Source organism: Drosophila subobscura, chromosome A (assembly GCF_008121235.1).
Source record: "Drosophila subobscura isolate 14011-0131.10 chromosome A, UCBerk_Dsub_1.0, whole genome shotgun sequence".
In the NCBI taxonomy this organism is placed as follows: Eukaryota; Metazoa; Arthropoda; class Insecta; order Diptera; family Drosophilidae; genus Drosophila; species Drosophila subobscura.
The window spans coordinates 1685593-1698381 of NC_048530.1; the positions used below are offsets into that span (position 1 = coordinate 1685593).

General features: G+C 45.1%; 2 protein-coding genes across 2 annotated transcripts in view; one reads left to right on the top strand and one right to left on the bottom strand.

Moving 5' to 3' along the window:
* The window catches only part of LOC117893052, a 90260-nt gene that overhangs the window by 37850 nt on the left and 39621 nt on the right, over window positions 1-12789 (top strand). The gene's annotated exons all lie outside the window — the stretch shown is intronic.
* On the bottom strand, window positions 8206-9404 carry LOC117893057. Its single transcript, XM_034799451.1, has 3 exons — window positions 8709-9404; window positions 8449-8642; window positions 8206-8373 (listed from the first exon to the last, which is right to left on the bottom strand). Exons 1-3 carry the CDS (start codon window positions 9357-9359, stop codon window positions 8316-8318), a joined length of 903 nt encoding a protein of 300 aa, XP_034655342.1. The 5' UTR covers window positions 9360-9404; the 3' UTR covers window positions 8206-8315.

The following is a 12789-nucleotide window of genomic DNA, read 5'->3' on the forward strand; positions in this document are numbered from 1 at the left end:
CCTTTGCCTTTTCCTGTGCCTCTTTTTAGTTTTCTATTTTTTTGGCCTTGCAATTGTCACATGAACAACTATTTGTCGTCTGGTCTTTGGACATTCAATATGTCTGTCGCTCTGCCTTTTCTCTGTCGCTGTCTCTATTGCTGCCCCTGTACCTATGCCCGGCCGTATCCTGTCCAGCCATAGACTGCTCAACACTACTGTGTTGAACTACTGTTCCGTGCTAATCCTCCTCTGTTTTTACACACTGCTCGGAGCCCGAAGCCAACCAATCTCCAAAAGTCCGCTTAAGACCTCCTCCTCCTCCACTGTATTAATTACAGCGAGTGGGCCAGGGGCTTGGCGCTCTGGGCTCTGCGCTAAGAGCTCTGAGCTCTGGTCTCCGGTTTGTGGGATGGCACTCATGATGGTTGTGGTTGGCCATTGAGGATTGAGGGGGTATGTGCACGCCCAGGAATACTGCTGGAATTGTTGGCATATTATGCTGGTCCTGTCCTCTCGGTGTCCCTCTATATTCGCAGAGAGAACTAATTGAAAATATTACGTACCAGAAAATTGCATAAAATTAATTGGCATGCATAATCAATGAGCTAGCAAAAATAAATTGAAATTTAATTGAAATGTTTTATATATACTCGCACACTTGTAAATGCATGAAAAGCAGAGTCGAGTGGAAGCATGTGGCAGGTTGGGACGTTGCAGCGTTGAAAATATGATTCTATTGCGGAACTTCATGAATTTCCTCATGTTCTGCCGATTGATTTTGTCATCTGCCAGCTATTAGTGGAAGATTATTCTTCTATGGCCAACAGATGATCTCGTAATTGGCAGCCTTGGTTGTATTGTTGCAAGACACAGAAAAGTATTGGCATATCATTTCTGATGAATGCTTTCCCTTTTATGGCAATGCCGTCACAGTTGCAGCTCAAGTGAGTGGAAGGCTTCTTCAAACTCTCATGACCGACCCCACTTGACCTGCAAGCCCTGACATCGGTGCAGCACCTGGCAGATGAACAAATCTGGTTGGGTACCTGTTGAACGGCAACTAGTCAAACGGAATGGAGTAGAGGATGGAAATGTCAAACCCATTAGAAGAGAGACTGAGCTTGAGGAACCTTTAAAAATGCATATCGGATTCGTTATCGTTGTTCCTGTTTTGGGGGAAATTAATCCATCACAATTAGTGCTAGGGCGAGTACGATCGCATGTGGGTCTGTGGGTGGTTAAGCCACCAAAAGTTAAGCCGACAATGGACATGCTCGTACTGCAGCGAGTATATGGGCAGTGCAACCACAGTGGGCTATGTGCATTGATTGACTGGCAAACAGAAGCAGGAGCACGAGCAGGAGGAGCATCAGCAGCAGCACTAGCCCAACCAGGGGCACAAACCAACAACTCTTGATGTGAATGTTTCTGCTGCTGCTGCTGTTGGTCTGGGTGCAAATCAGGTTCCATCCGGGTCCGACTCAATGTCCGTGCTCTGCTGCGGGCTCTGCTCCTCTGCTCCTCCTCTCCTCGTCCTCTCCTCGTTACTCCTCTTCTGTTTGCTTTTCTGATTATCATTGCATATTTCTGTTCTGTGCACTCAACTACTACTCCTCCTCCTACTCCTCATCCGCTTCATTCTGCCCGTGTTGCTCCATTTTCATGCTGTGTGGTAAGTGCTGCCATTTTGGGGTCCACTTTTTTGTTTGTTTAGTTCTGTTTTAGAGTGAACATTTCCCCCTTTCGGCAACATGAAATGTAAAAATATTATTTCAATATGTGCAAAGTGTGTACAAGTGTGTGTAGAATAAGTGTGTGTGTGTGTTTGTGTGTGTTTGCGAGGGTTTCTGCATTTGAATTGTTGTTTATATATTGTTTCACTTGCTCCATGGCTGCCCATTGTTATTATCTACATCTGCAGACGGGTGGGGCATGGGAGATATGCACGAATGCGACAACTGGATGAATTTGCCATATACTAAGAGGTATTCCCTTGGTCGTGCAGTTGTGAAGTTGGTTGGGTGCTATTTTTGCAGCGCTGTAACGCCATTTTGTTGTGTAATGGCTCAGAAGTTTGTTTGTTTAATCCCTCGTCCCCCTTGCTCTCACTCTCTCTGTCTTTTGTGGCTTTTTATCGCCTCGTTCGTTTCAAGTGCCATGCCAAGAGAGATAGAGAGAGAGAGAGCGACAGAAATATTTATTAATTTACGGGTTTCATTTTTTTCTCTTCACTGAAGCGTACGAAATTTGGTCAATGATTCACTGACAAGCACGGGCTCCAATAACATTTTAATCAAATATACTATAAGCCCATATATGTACTGCTGTATGTATTTATGTGGCTGTTTGCATATCATTGAAATTGCATTGTAAATGAGTAATTTTGTCAACGGAAATCGTTTTGTTTGCCTTGTCCATGTGGCCTGTAAACACATTCATTTCGACATTTGTTATGCACGATTGCAATTAAATTGATTCTTTTCACTGATCATTCGAGCCTATCTGCTGTTCGCTTTCAATTGAGATAGATATTCCAGGCAATCGGTCACGCTGAAAACTAAAGCTACATAAGCTGCAAAAATCAATTTAATTTCTTTCAAAGTTTAATCGAGAGCGAAAAGTAAATCCCCAATAGCAGCTCACATATTCGTTTATAATTTCTGGCACGAATTTGCTGTAGAATTTTTAGAAAATTAATAAAATTCTGATGCATGGCCCCTAAAAAACCAAAAGATTGCATTCCACCTGCAAAAACATGCCAGAGCCCTACGCCATGCCCTGGTAAGCAAAAACAAGAGGTGGATAAAGGGTGAACTCACTTTACATTTTATTGCCTCTGCCAGTTAACGGCTGTCGTATTAATAACTGTTTATATGTATCGTATACATATGTACATACATATGTATATCGCAGCTGTATTACGCGCTGTACTGTGTGTGTGTGTGCCCAGTGTCTGTCGGGGGTTTATCTCTCTGGTGGATACGGCGAACAGGGTTGGGGTGATATACATCCGCCAGCCATGCAGCCGTGCCCGTAATGAGCATCGAAATCGCTTTGTTAAGCACTTGTAATTATTTCTCATTGGATATTAATGCGCCTGAACGCAGGCTGCACTTTCTGTCTGTTCAGTTGCTGTGCCCCTAATGGAGGTTTATACACAAGCTAAAAGCGCCCACCAAAAACTTTTCCAGTGTGTGTGTGTTTTGGTGGTGGGTGGAAGGGGGTAGGCACTTCGGAAACAAAAAAAGCGTCCTGGAAAGTGGCTTAAAGTAATTTAATTATGGCAAATTGGATTAGCAGAGCAGAGGCAAGAACGGGTCCGGGAACGGGACTGAGACTGAGATTGCGACTGCGAACGCGCTGGGTTGGCCCAAGCGCCTGCTACGTTTTCATATACGAATTTATTATTAGCAAAAAATATCGTTTAAAGCATCTACTAGTGAGTGTGTGACCTTTCTGCATACATGTGTGAGTGTGTGTGTGTGTGTGTGAGGCCATGCCTCACTATGCAGCTGACTATGCAGCTGACATTTAAAACCATTTTAATGCATTTTAATAGCCATCGCACAAAAGGTGGAAGCTGCGTCACCATCAGCAACAGCCTGAGTCCCCTCAGTCCCCATAGTTCCACACCTCATCACCTTATCCATCCACCAACTGCATGAAGCCAGAGCCAACCTCATGCCCAGGTTTTTGTCTTTTAATTTATGGCATTTTAAATGCAATTTACTGCCTCTGCAGGCTGTCCTCAATCTTGCCACCTCCACATCCTGAAGGCCGATGACTGAGGCCGAATGTGTCATGTCGGAATGCCAAATACTATTATGGCCTTCCCGCCGCACAAAACTTCAGCAATCAAAACGCAAAAGTTGTGACCGAGTTGCCCTGATGTAAATGCCGCAATGGAAAAGGAGATAGCAGTGGAGCTGAAGCAGAAGCCCGAAACTGGAGCTGAAGCTGTAGCATTGTTCTCCGTCGAGGATTCAAGCTGTTGTTTAGTCCCAGCTGTGGCTCCTACTCTTTGTTGTATCTACTGCTTATGTTGCCCTGAGTATCTTTGTTTGTTTTCTCCGCCACTCACTTCAGTTCATCTCTCTTCATCTTCATCATCATCTTCATCTCGTAGCAGTTGCTGTTGCTGTTGCTCCGCATTGCTGCTTTAGATGTTGCTGTTGCTCCTCTGTGTGCTTTGGGCCAAGTTTGTTTGTCTGCACCTTCGTCTCCTGGCCCCATCACCATCACCATCACCAACACCATCAACAGAGCTCTGTCCCTCATCGCTCTGTGCGGCCCTGCCCTACCATACCCTGACCTGCCTGGGCTTTGGCTTACTTTAATTGTTAATTTGGCTTATGGCTTCTTCATTGTCGTCGGCCGCCTTGACCACAAATCATATTCTCTCCTCCCCAGGGAGCCCGGCTCTTCCACCAGCTGGCGAGAACTCACTTAAGGTGTTTTCTCTGTCGCAGTCCTTTTGCGGCTTCCAGGCCATTTGCCCAGACAGCAATACGCATGGACAAAAGGGGGAGTGCGGCGCAAGTCGCTTGCGGGTAGCTGGTTGCTGCCTTGCGGATTGCGGCGGTGTGAGTAAATGTAATCAAAATCAAATTGCTGAAATTATTATTTAATTAATATGGGACCAGCTGTGATTTGCTTGCCCGTTATGAACTGCCTGTAGTATATGTATGCTCCTCTGCCGAGTCAGCTGGGGATTGGGCTGGTCTGGGAATGAGTATTTGCATGGTCACTTAAAACACTCAAGGGGCATACATATGTACATATACGAGTTCGAGTAAATTGAAATTAAATATATTATTACGAGTGCGAGACTCGTATTTCTCTGAGCCAATCATCTGAACAAGCAGGCGGCCAGGCGGCCCGGCAAGAATGCCATAAATTGCTCACTTTGGCACAATTCCATTTAAGTCTTGTTCGTTTCGCATTGCGTTGTCTACATTTACATATGTCTACTCACATATGTACATATGTACATATGTATATTTGTACTTATGCTGACGACTGACGAAAACGACGACTGAGAGCGCCCTCTGACCAGCAGCGTCTGAGGCAGTACACTCGCTCTCGCGATCTGTTATTCGCTCTGCGCTCTGCTCTCTCGGCTTGGCATCGGCTCTAAATAGAAAGAAATTAAACTGCAAGAAGTGTGCAAGCAGAATGCAAGCAGTAGAAAGCAGTATCCAGCTTTTCTTCTGCTTTTCCTTTACAGTTAAATATAAATCGACATTGTGTTTTGGTTATCCATTATGGAATATAAACGCTGAATATATCAGTTACCGTCAGAGACCGTAACTGTAATAACTTTTAAAGTAATAAAAATTGCAATCTGAGAATTATTTTAAACTTTTTTATGTAAAAGTTACGAAAAACACTTATTTTTAATTTTTTCAATAGAAATCAGAATAAAGAGTTATTATACCCGGTACTCGAAGAGTAAATAGGGTATATTATATTTGTGCACAAAGTGAATGTATGTAACGCACAGAAGGAAACTTTCCGACCCCATAATGTATATATATTCTTGATCAGCATCAATAGCCGAGTCGATTGAGCCATGTCTTTCTCTTTCCGTCCGTCCGTCTGTCCGTCTTGTTTGTCGGCTAGTTCTCAGAGACTATAAGAGCTAGAGCCACCAAATTTTGGCACCAGACTGCTGTATGCTCACACTGAAACCAGTGTATTTCAAAAATGAGCCCCGCCCCCTTCCGCCACCGCAAAAGCGCGAAATCTCCCAAACCTAAAATTTTGAAAATAAAGGAAAAATAAATACGCCATTTCGTAGGGAATGACCATATCTATCAGATCACCAAATTGGGATCCGATTGATCATTATTATAGACACAATGAAGAAATTAACTTGCAGAGGCTAAACCCACCCTGTCCAGCTGCTTTTGTTGTTTTTTGCACATTCTCTTATTCACACATTGCTTCGCGCAGTGTGCGGCCTCTGCCTTTGCCGCGAGTCTGCAGTGTGTGGGTCTAGGGAAGGGGGGCGAGCTAAAGAGCGTGTTGGTGTGAGGAGCGTTGTAGATGTACATAGATGACAGATGAAGAAAAAATGTAAAATTTGAAAAAAGACCGCTAAGGTGCAGATGTAGTACTGAGTGCCAGGTATAAAAGTTGTGACGCGTAAGAAAAATTTAAAATCGTAGCTTACCGTAAACCCATCGAGACTACTACAGCGCACAACACTTAACAGTTGGCGTAAAATAACTTTCAGTGAACACCTTTTACACCGTTTTGCTATATGGCAATCGGTTAAGCCTCGTGAACGACTTTCACCGTAAAGCAGTTCTCCCCGCTGCCCGTAACCCACTGTCAACTTCCGTTACCTTGGTTCTGTTAAGCGGGAAACTGGCTGTCACTGACATAATTTGTTTAGCCTGTTGAAATGACCTTTCAAGCGCACCCGCGAGTCCACGCGGCACGAAACTTGGACCATGGAGAGCATCATGATAGAAGCATCATTAAACCGACGTGATAGAAGGCAGGACAGGATGGATGGAAGAGGATGGCTAAAGTGGAAGAGGAACACGAACAAGAACGAGGATACAGAGCAAAAAATAAATGGTTGCCTTGGGCGAGGGCTGCCAACTTGGTAATAACTCAATGGCTAAATCAATTGACGCTCTTGCTCTTGGCCATTGAAACTGCCGCCACTACTGTCGGCTGCCGGCTAGTCCTGTTTATGCACAGTCATAGTCATGGTCAGACCTCCTTCAGCCACGCCCTCGGAGCAAAAAAAGTTTTCCCACCAACGGTCCAACGGCTGAGTTTCCGTTGTTCTTGCTCTGCTATTGGCAGTCCCCTGAGCTGCAGATCTGCCTCCACACCACTCGTCTGCTCCAAAGCTCCGTGTGCCACTCGGCAGCATCAAAACAAAAAGTCAAATTGAATTACTTTTGCAACATGGCAACGACGTTGAGGCAGCAACGGTGGGGCAGTGGCGGTGGCGGTGGCAGAGGCGGATGCAGCCACTCATTGTTGTTTCAGCCGTTCTCTCAGCTTTTTGTTGCTCTTGCCACTATTATGCTTGTAGTGTTTCCCGTATAACAGTGGCAACAACACCTGACCAAGAACAGCAGGAGCTGCAGCAGCTGCCATCTCTTTCGAGTGCCGCTCCGCCAGTCCGGTCCGGCAGAGTGAAAAGCTATTGAGAGAAGAGTACTTGGATGGAATGGGGCAGCCAACAGGACAAGTGGAGTGGCCAATGGTACGTCTTTCACTCGGACTATCTCAACAAGGCGGCAGCAGTGCACCAAGGCTACAGTCGTGTATTATGTCGACCAAAGATAAACCTTCTAGCCAAGCAGTCCAACAGGCAAGCAGTTCTTTCCAAGCAGTCCTAATAGCCAGCAAACAAGTGAAAGCTTCTTTAATTCATTATGCGATGTACACCAAATTACGCCAAATATTGACCAAATATGCAGGCTCTTGATCTTAAGCAACAATGCCATGCACAGATGTCATATGGCCTCTATCTCCGGGCTTACCTGGTAAACATTTACAAGGGAAAACATTTCTTATGCTTTTCATAAAAAACCTGTACGAACTTCCGCAGGAACTGGCACAGGAGATGGCTCTGGGATGGAGAGCCAAAGAGATAGGGCAGTGCCAGAGCAGGACGAAGCTTTTAAATGCCGCCCCACAATGGCAGCGGACGGCGGCGAACATTTCGTTGCATAAGTTGCACAACCCCGCCTCTGCCTCCGACTCTCCCTATCTTTTCAGTCCCCAACTTTTGCCCGATTCAGGCTTTGTCTGCGGCGGCACAATGCAAGTAAATTCAGCCCCATCTCGCTCTGAGCAGATGCTTCTCTGCTGCTGCTCCAGCCCTTGCCTCAGCAACGACACCGCCTCCATTTGTTTGTGGCCCCAACAACTTGTTGGCGTTGTTTCCTGTCAATCAGCGCCATGCCCCTGCCACTCGGCCCGTTTAAGCTGCATTGTTTGAGGTAAACAAAAAAACATAATCTAAATTTTTGTAATTGTCCCAGGAAGGACCTGACTGCCTGTCCGGAGCGGCAAAAGTTTGTGGCAATTGCCGTGGCAATGGGATCTGTGAGCTTTGCTGGAACTCTCTCTTTTCTCACTTCCCTTGCTGGAGCAGAACTATCCCTTTATTTTTTATCGTTTGATCTAGAAATGCAACGAAGACCAAAGATCGAGTGATTTCGCTTGTCCCACATGAATTTATTAGCTGCCCAGCGTAAGCTTCTTATGTTTGTGTCTTGCGTGAATCAATCATCAGTTTAAAATTAACAAATAAATAAATAAATATACACCTCGGGAGAGGTGAAGTGTGAGCTCTTGGCTCAACAAATGGCACAGACAGCATCGAATGATTTCGGCTCGGAATCTACCTTGACCAAACTGTAAAGAGTTTCAATATTTAATATTTAAATAATTTAGTCGAATTTCTCTTTCTGTTTTTTTTAAACAACTTACGCCGCCTCGTGGCCATCCGCGCACTGCTCTGGGCCCTCCTCTGGGCCCTCCTCTAGGGCGTACTCTGGATCGTACACTATGCCGCCCTCTGGGTCGTACACTGCGACCTCCTCTGGGTCCTCCTCTGAGCCCTCTGCTGTAGCATCATCAGCCCAATAGCCCAGCTCGTCCATTTCTTTGGTTATCTCAGCCAGCTGCAAGAAGTTTTCCCTGGGTTTAGCTGGGCTTCAAAGGGCTGAATTTACAGAAGGAACACTTACCCCTTCGGCCACGGCACGTCGCTTTTCTTTGTAGATCGCGTAGAGCTCGTGATGGCGTACCACCAGCTCCCTGTAGGCTTTCTCTTTGGCAAGGAAACGCTTCTTAATCCTATTGATCTCAGCCCTCTCGCGTGTCACCTTCGGTACTCCCCGGGGAGTGTCAAATATCTCTATGATCTGCACACCCGACTGATAGTCATCGTCGTCCTCGTGCAATGGGCCAAGCTCCAGCGACTGTGGGCTGGCCTCGTAGGGGCAAATCTTGAAGTCCCCATCGGTACCAGACTGTGAATTATTCTCGTATTGACAAATCTCACCGACCTCATAGCGAACCAACTTGGAGTTGTCACAGTCTGGGGGAATCTCTGGGCTCTCATCGTACCACACTTTTGGTTTGTCCAACTCTGGGAGAATCTCCGGATCCAACTTGAAGCTGTGCGCGTGTGGAGCACTGTCAAGGGGCTCATCCAGAGCTAGCTGTGAGCTACCCACGTCTGTGGGCATCTCTGAGATTTTGCTGGAAGTCATCTTGGAGTTCCCCGGATTTGGGAAAACACCACGCGACCGATAATGAACCAACTGCGATTTTTCCAGATCTAGGAGCACCTCCAGGCCCACACAAGAACTGACTTGCTGAGGCAGCCGATTCATTGTACTGAATCTATTCGTTTCTATTGTTCCAACGTTTTGGAGATTTTCGAGTGACATTCAAACCAGGGTTTAGGGTATATTCAAGGCCTCCCAAGACGCTGACGACCTGAGCCCTGGGACTCGACGAGGCACAGCCTACTGGACAATTTTGTATCGAAATAACCCAAGCATATCCTTCCCCATTCGGTATCAAGCGATCCCAAATATATATTCTTATCAGTTTTTGTATACCCGGTACTCGAAGAGTAAATAAATGGTATATTGTATTTGATGTACATACATATGTAACACACAGAAGGAAGGGTTTCCGACCCCATAAAGTGAATATATTCTTGATCAGCATCAATAGCAGAGTCTATATAGCCGTCCATCCATCCATCCCTCTGTCCGTCTCTCTGTCCGTCCCTCTGTCCGTCCCTCTGTCCGTCTGTCCGTCCTTATGAGCCAGTACTCAGAGATCATAAGAGATAGGGCAACCAAGTTTTGCATCCAGATTTCTGTATGATCAGACTGTTACAAGTATATTTCAAAATTTCACCCGCCCCCTTCCGACACTACAAAAGGCGAAAATCTGCTGTGTCCACATTTTTGAAGATAAGAGAAAACTAAAACATTCCGTAGTTCTTCAGTGGTTCTTCTATAGTTCTATCAGTTCACCGAATTGGGATTAGATTGGATCATTATTATAGACAGAATGAAGAACTTCATTTTCAGTGGCTAAACCCACCCCGTCCAGCAGCTTTTTTAATTTTTGGCACATTCCCTCATTCTACACTCTGTTTCGTGTAGTGTGTGGCTCTAGGGGAGGGGTTCGAGCTAAAGAAACGTGTTGGAGTGAGAAGTGTTGTAGATGTAGATGACAGAAGAAGAAAAAATGAAAAATTTTACAAAAAACCGCTAAGGTACAGATGAAGATGAGGTACCAAACAGTACCTGGCAGGTTGAAATCCCCAAGAACTATTAAATGGTCTTTGTCATATAGCGAGGAAGATACAGTTTTTAAGGCGGACAAGTGCTGCTCGTATATTAATACATCCGAAGTCGGTGGAATATACGAGCAAGTGACATAAATAGACTGGCCGGGAAGAATCAGTCTCACACAGAGGAATTCCAGGTCTTGTGAAACCTGGACTATGAAAAGTTCCGAAGTGAAGTAAGAGTTTACTGCAATCAGAACCCCTCCTCCACGCCGAGACGAACGATCATTCCTATAAATTGTGTACCTATCTGCCAAAACTTCGGAACTAAGAATGTCCGGCTTTAACCAGGTTTCGGTAAACACAATAACTTGAAAATGTGAAACTATCCATACAAAAAAGTGCTCAGCTTACTACGTAAGCCGCGAGCATTTTGATAGGCTACAAAGAGGGAAATTAGTTTTTTGACTGCGAGGAATTGCAGCAGGAAGAGGTGGATGAGCAGAGGAGGAATGAGCAGAGGAGGAAGGAGCACTGGCTTTACTACTAGGAAGAGTTATGGGGGGCCCATTTTTCTTCTTAGCCTTAAACTCTTTCACAACCAGGTGCTCTGGCCAAAATTTGGAAGAGCAAATGGTCTCGAAATGAGTTGGAGACACGCTAATCTTGAAAGAGGATATCTCCCTGGCATAAGAGAAATTAAACTTCTCCACCTTTAAGCCATCGGCTTTTATTTTGCTTTGTATAAAAGCAGTTACATCATTAGATGTGAGGTCAGGGGCAAGCCGAGAGACTTGGTGGGACTCCCACCAGAGGTTTTGGCACCACAGATCTGATACCTGTGACGGCAATATCCGGTGGTCCGGGACGTTTATTAACTGGTGGGATCGAAATAGATGGGATGGGCTTTGGAACGGACTCGACAGACACGGACGCTACAGTGCTAACTGGCTGCAGGTTCTCCGAGATGATCGATTCGGTAACCGAAATTTGATCACCAGCAGCTGTCGTTGCCATTGGAGTGGCAAACGAAATTAGCTGCTGCACTATCGGAGTGGACGGAGACAGTTGATCAGCAGCGAGCGATCGAGGGACAGGCACTTGCAGATCACGAGGAGTGACTTTTTTGCGCCTAGGAGACTCATTCAGCAGTTTAAAACCGCTGAACTGAGACTCCATGGCTAGAAGCCGATCGTACTGCTTCTTAAAGCCCACGGTCAGCTCCTTAAAGCCCTTTCGCGTCTGCCTCATAAATGTGACCATGTCGTTCTCGACAGACCGACATGCCTCGCAACTGTAATGCAGACCATTACGCTTTGAAATTGCGTCACCCACAAGGCCTTAAAACCCAATACATTTGCGTGCACTACATTATCGCAGAGCCAGCATGGGATGTTCGGCTGGTCGTGGGTGATCTGCTTCTTGCAAGCCTTAGCGGAACACACAACCACGTATTCCATTATTTATATTTATTTATATTATTTATATTAAATATAGAAATACAAAAACGAAATAAATAAATGAAATATATAAAAATTATTTTCTCAAAAACAAATAGCAGTGAAACCAGTGTGCCGACAAATGCAAATAAGCAGTGCTTAAAGCGGGATCGAAAACAGATGAGCGCAGAGAGTAGAGAAAGAAGAAACGCAGCGACAGCTAGCGCGCGCTGCTGCACAGAAAGTATTGAGAGCGAGAGAGGGAGAACAGTTATTCGAGCTAGAGAGTGGAAGGCAGAAGCGCAACTACAAGAGAGAGCGGCTAATAGTGAGGGCGTACTTACAAAAAAGAAAAAGCACAAACACACAACCAACCGACGCACAAATTAACACGACTAAATTACAATTCTAAACAAATAAAAGGCATGCACTCGCGTATTAGCATATGTAAGAAAAGTGGCAAGTTATTAGGCAATTATTAGAAGAGTTATTTTGAAAAAAACCCGGTTGTTTATCCAAAATAGAAAGGAAAATACGGAGCGCAAAACAAAAACACGTCTGGTCACTACGAAAGAGAACGAACGAACTTTGTCTATCAGCTTTTTATTGGTCTAACAGAGTCTTAAACTGGTTTAAAGAAATTCAAGGATCCGAAACCGTTTATTTCTTCCGGTTTGCGGTTTGCGATTGTGTCTCTTGTGTGTTTCTGTATTCTGTGTGAATTCAGCAGATTTCCAAAATAACCATGAACATCCCAAGAGAGAGCGAGCATTGTAATTGATCGATAATACTATTCTGGCTCCTGGACTCGGCCAAACTGTTAAAGAAATTAGAACGCTTTGAGTCATTATAATTCAGACACTTCTCTGACTCCTCTCTGACACTCACTCTTTCGTCCGCCCATTAGTTAGATCCTCTAGATCTCGAAGCTTCTGCGGGATGGTTGCCCATTTTGCGTGTTCTGTTGGGTCCTTTTCTTTTCCGTCTGTACGTTCGTGATGTCTTTCAGTGGCTCTCGTTCCATTTTCGGAGTTTTTGCTTTAATCGTTGTATGTTGTATTTCTGGCTGAACTG

Bases quoted from the DNA above. Each gene is read 5' to 3' on its own strand.
- LOC117893057 (XM_034799451.1), bottom strand. From the start codon at position 9,359: ATGAATCGGCTGCCTCAGCAAGTCAGTTCTTGTGTGGGCCTGGAGGTG. The intron at 8,643-8,708 runs GTAAGTGTTCCT...AACTTCTTGCAG, and splicing joins GACGTGCCGTGGCCGAAGGG to CTGGCTGAGATAACCAAAGA. The intron at 8,374-8,448 runs GTAAGTTGTTTA...AACTCTTTACAG, and splicing joins GCGGATGGCCACGAGGCGGC to TTTGGTCAAGGTAGATTCCG.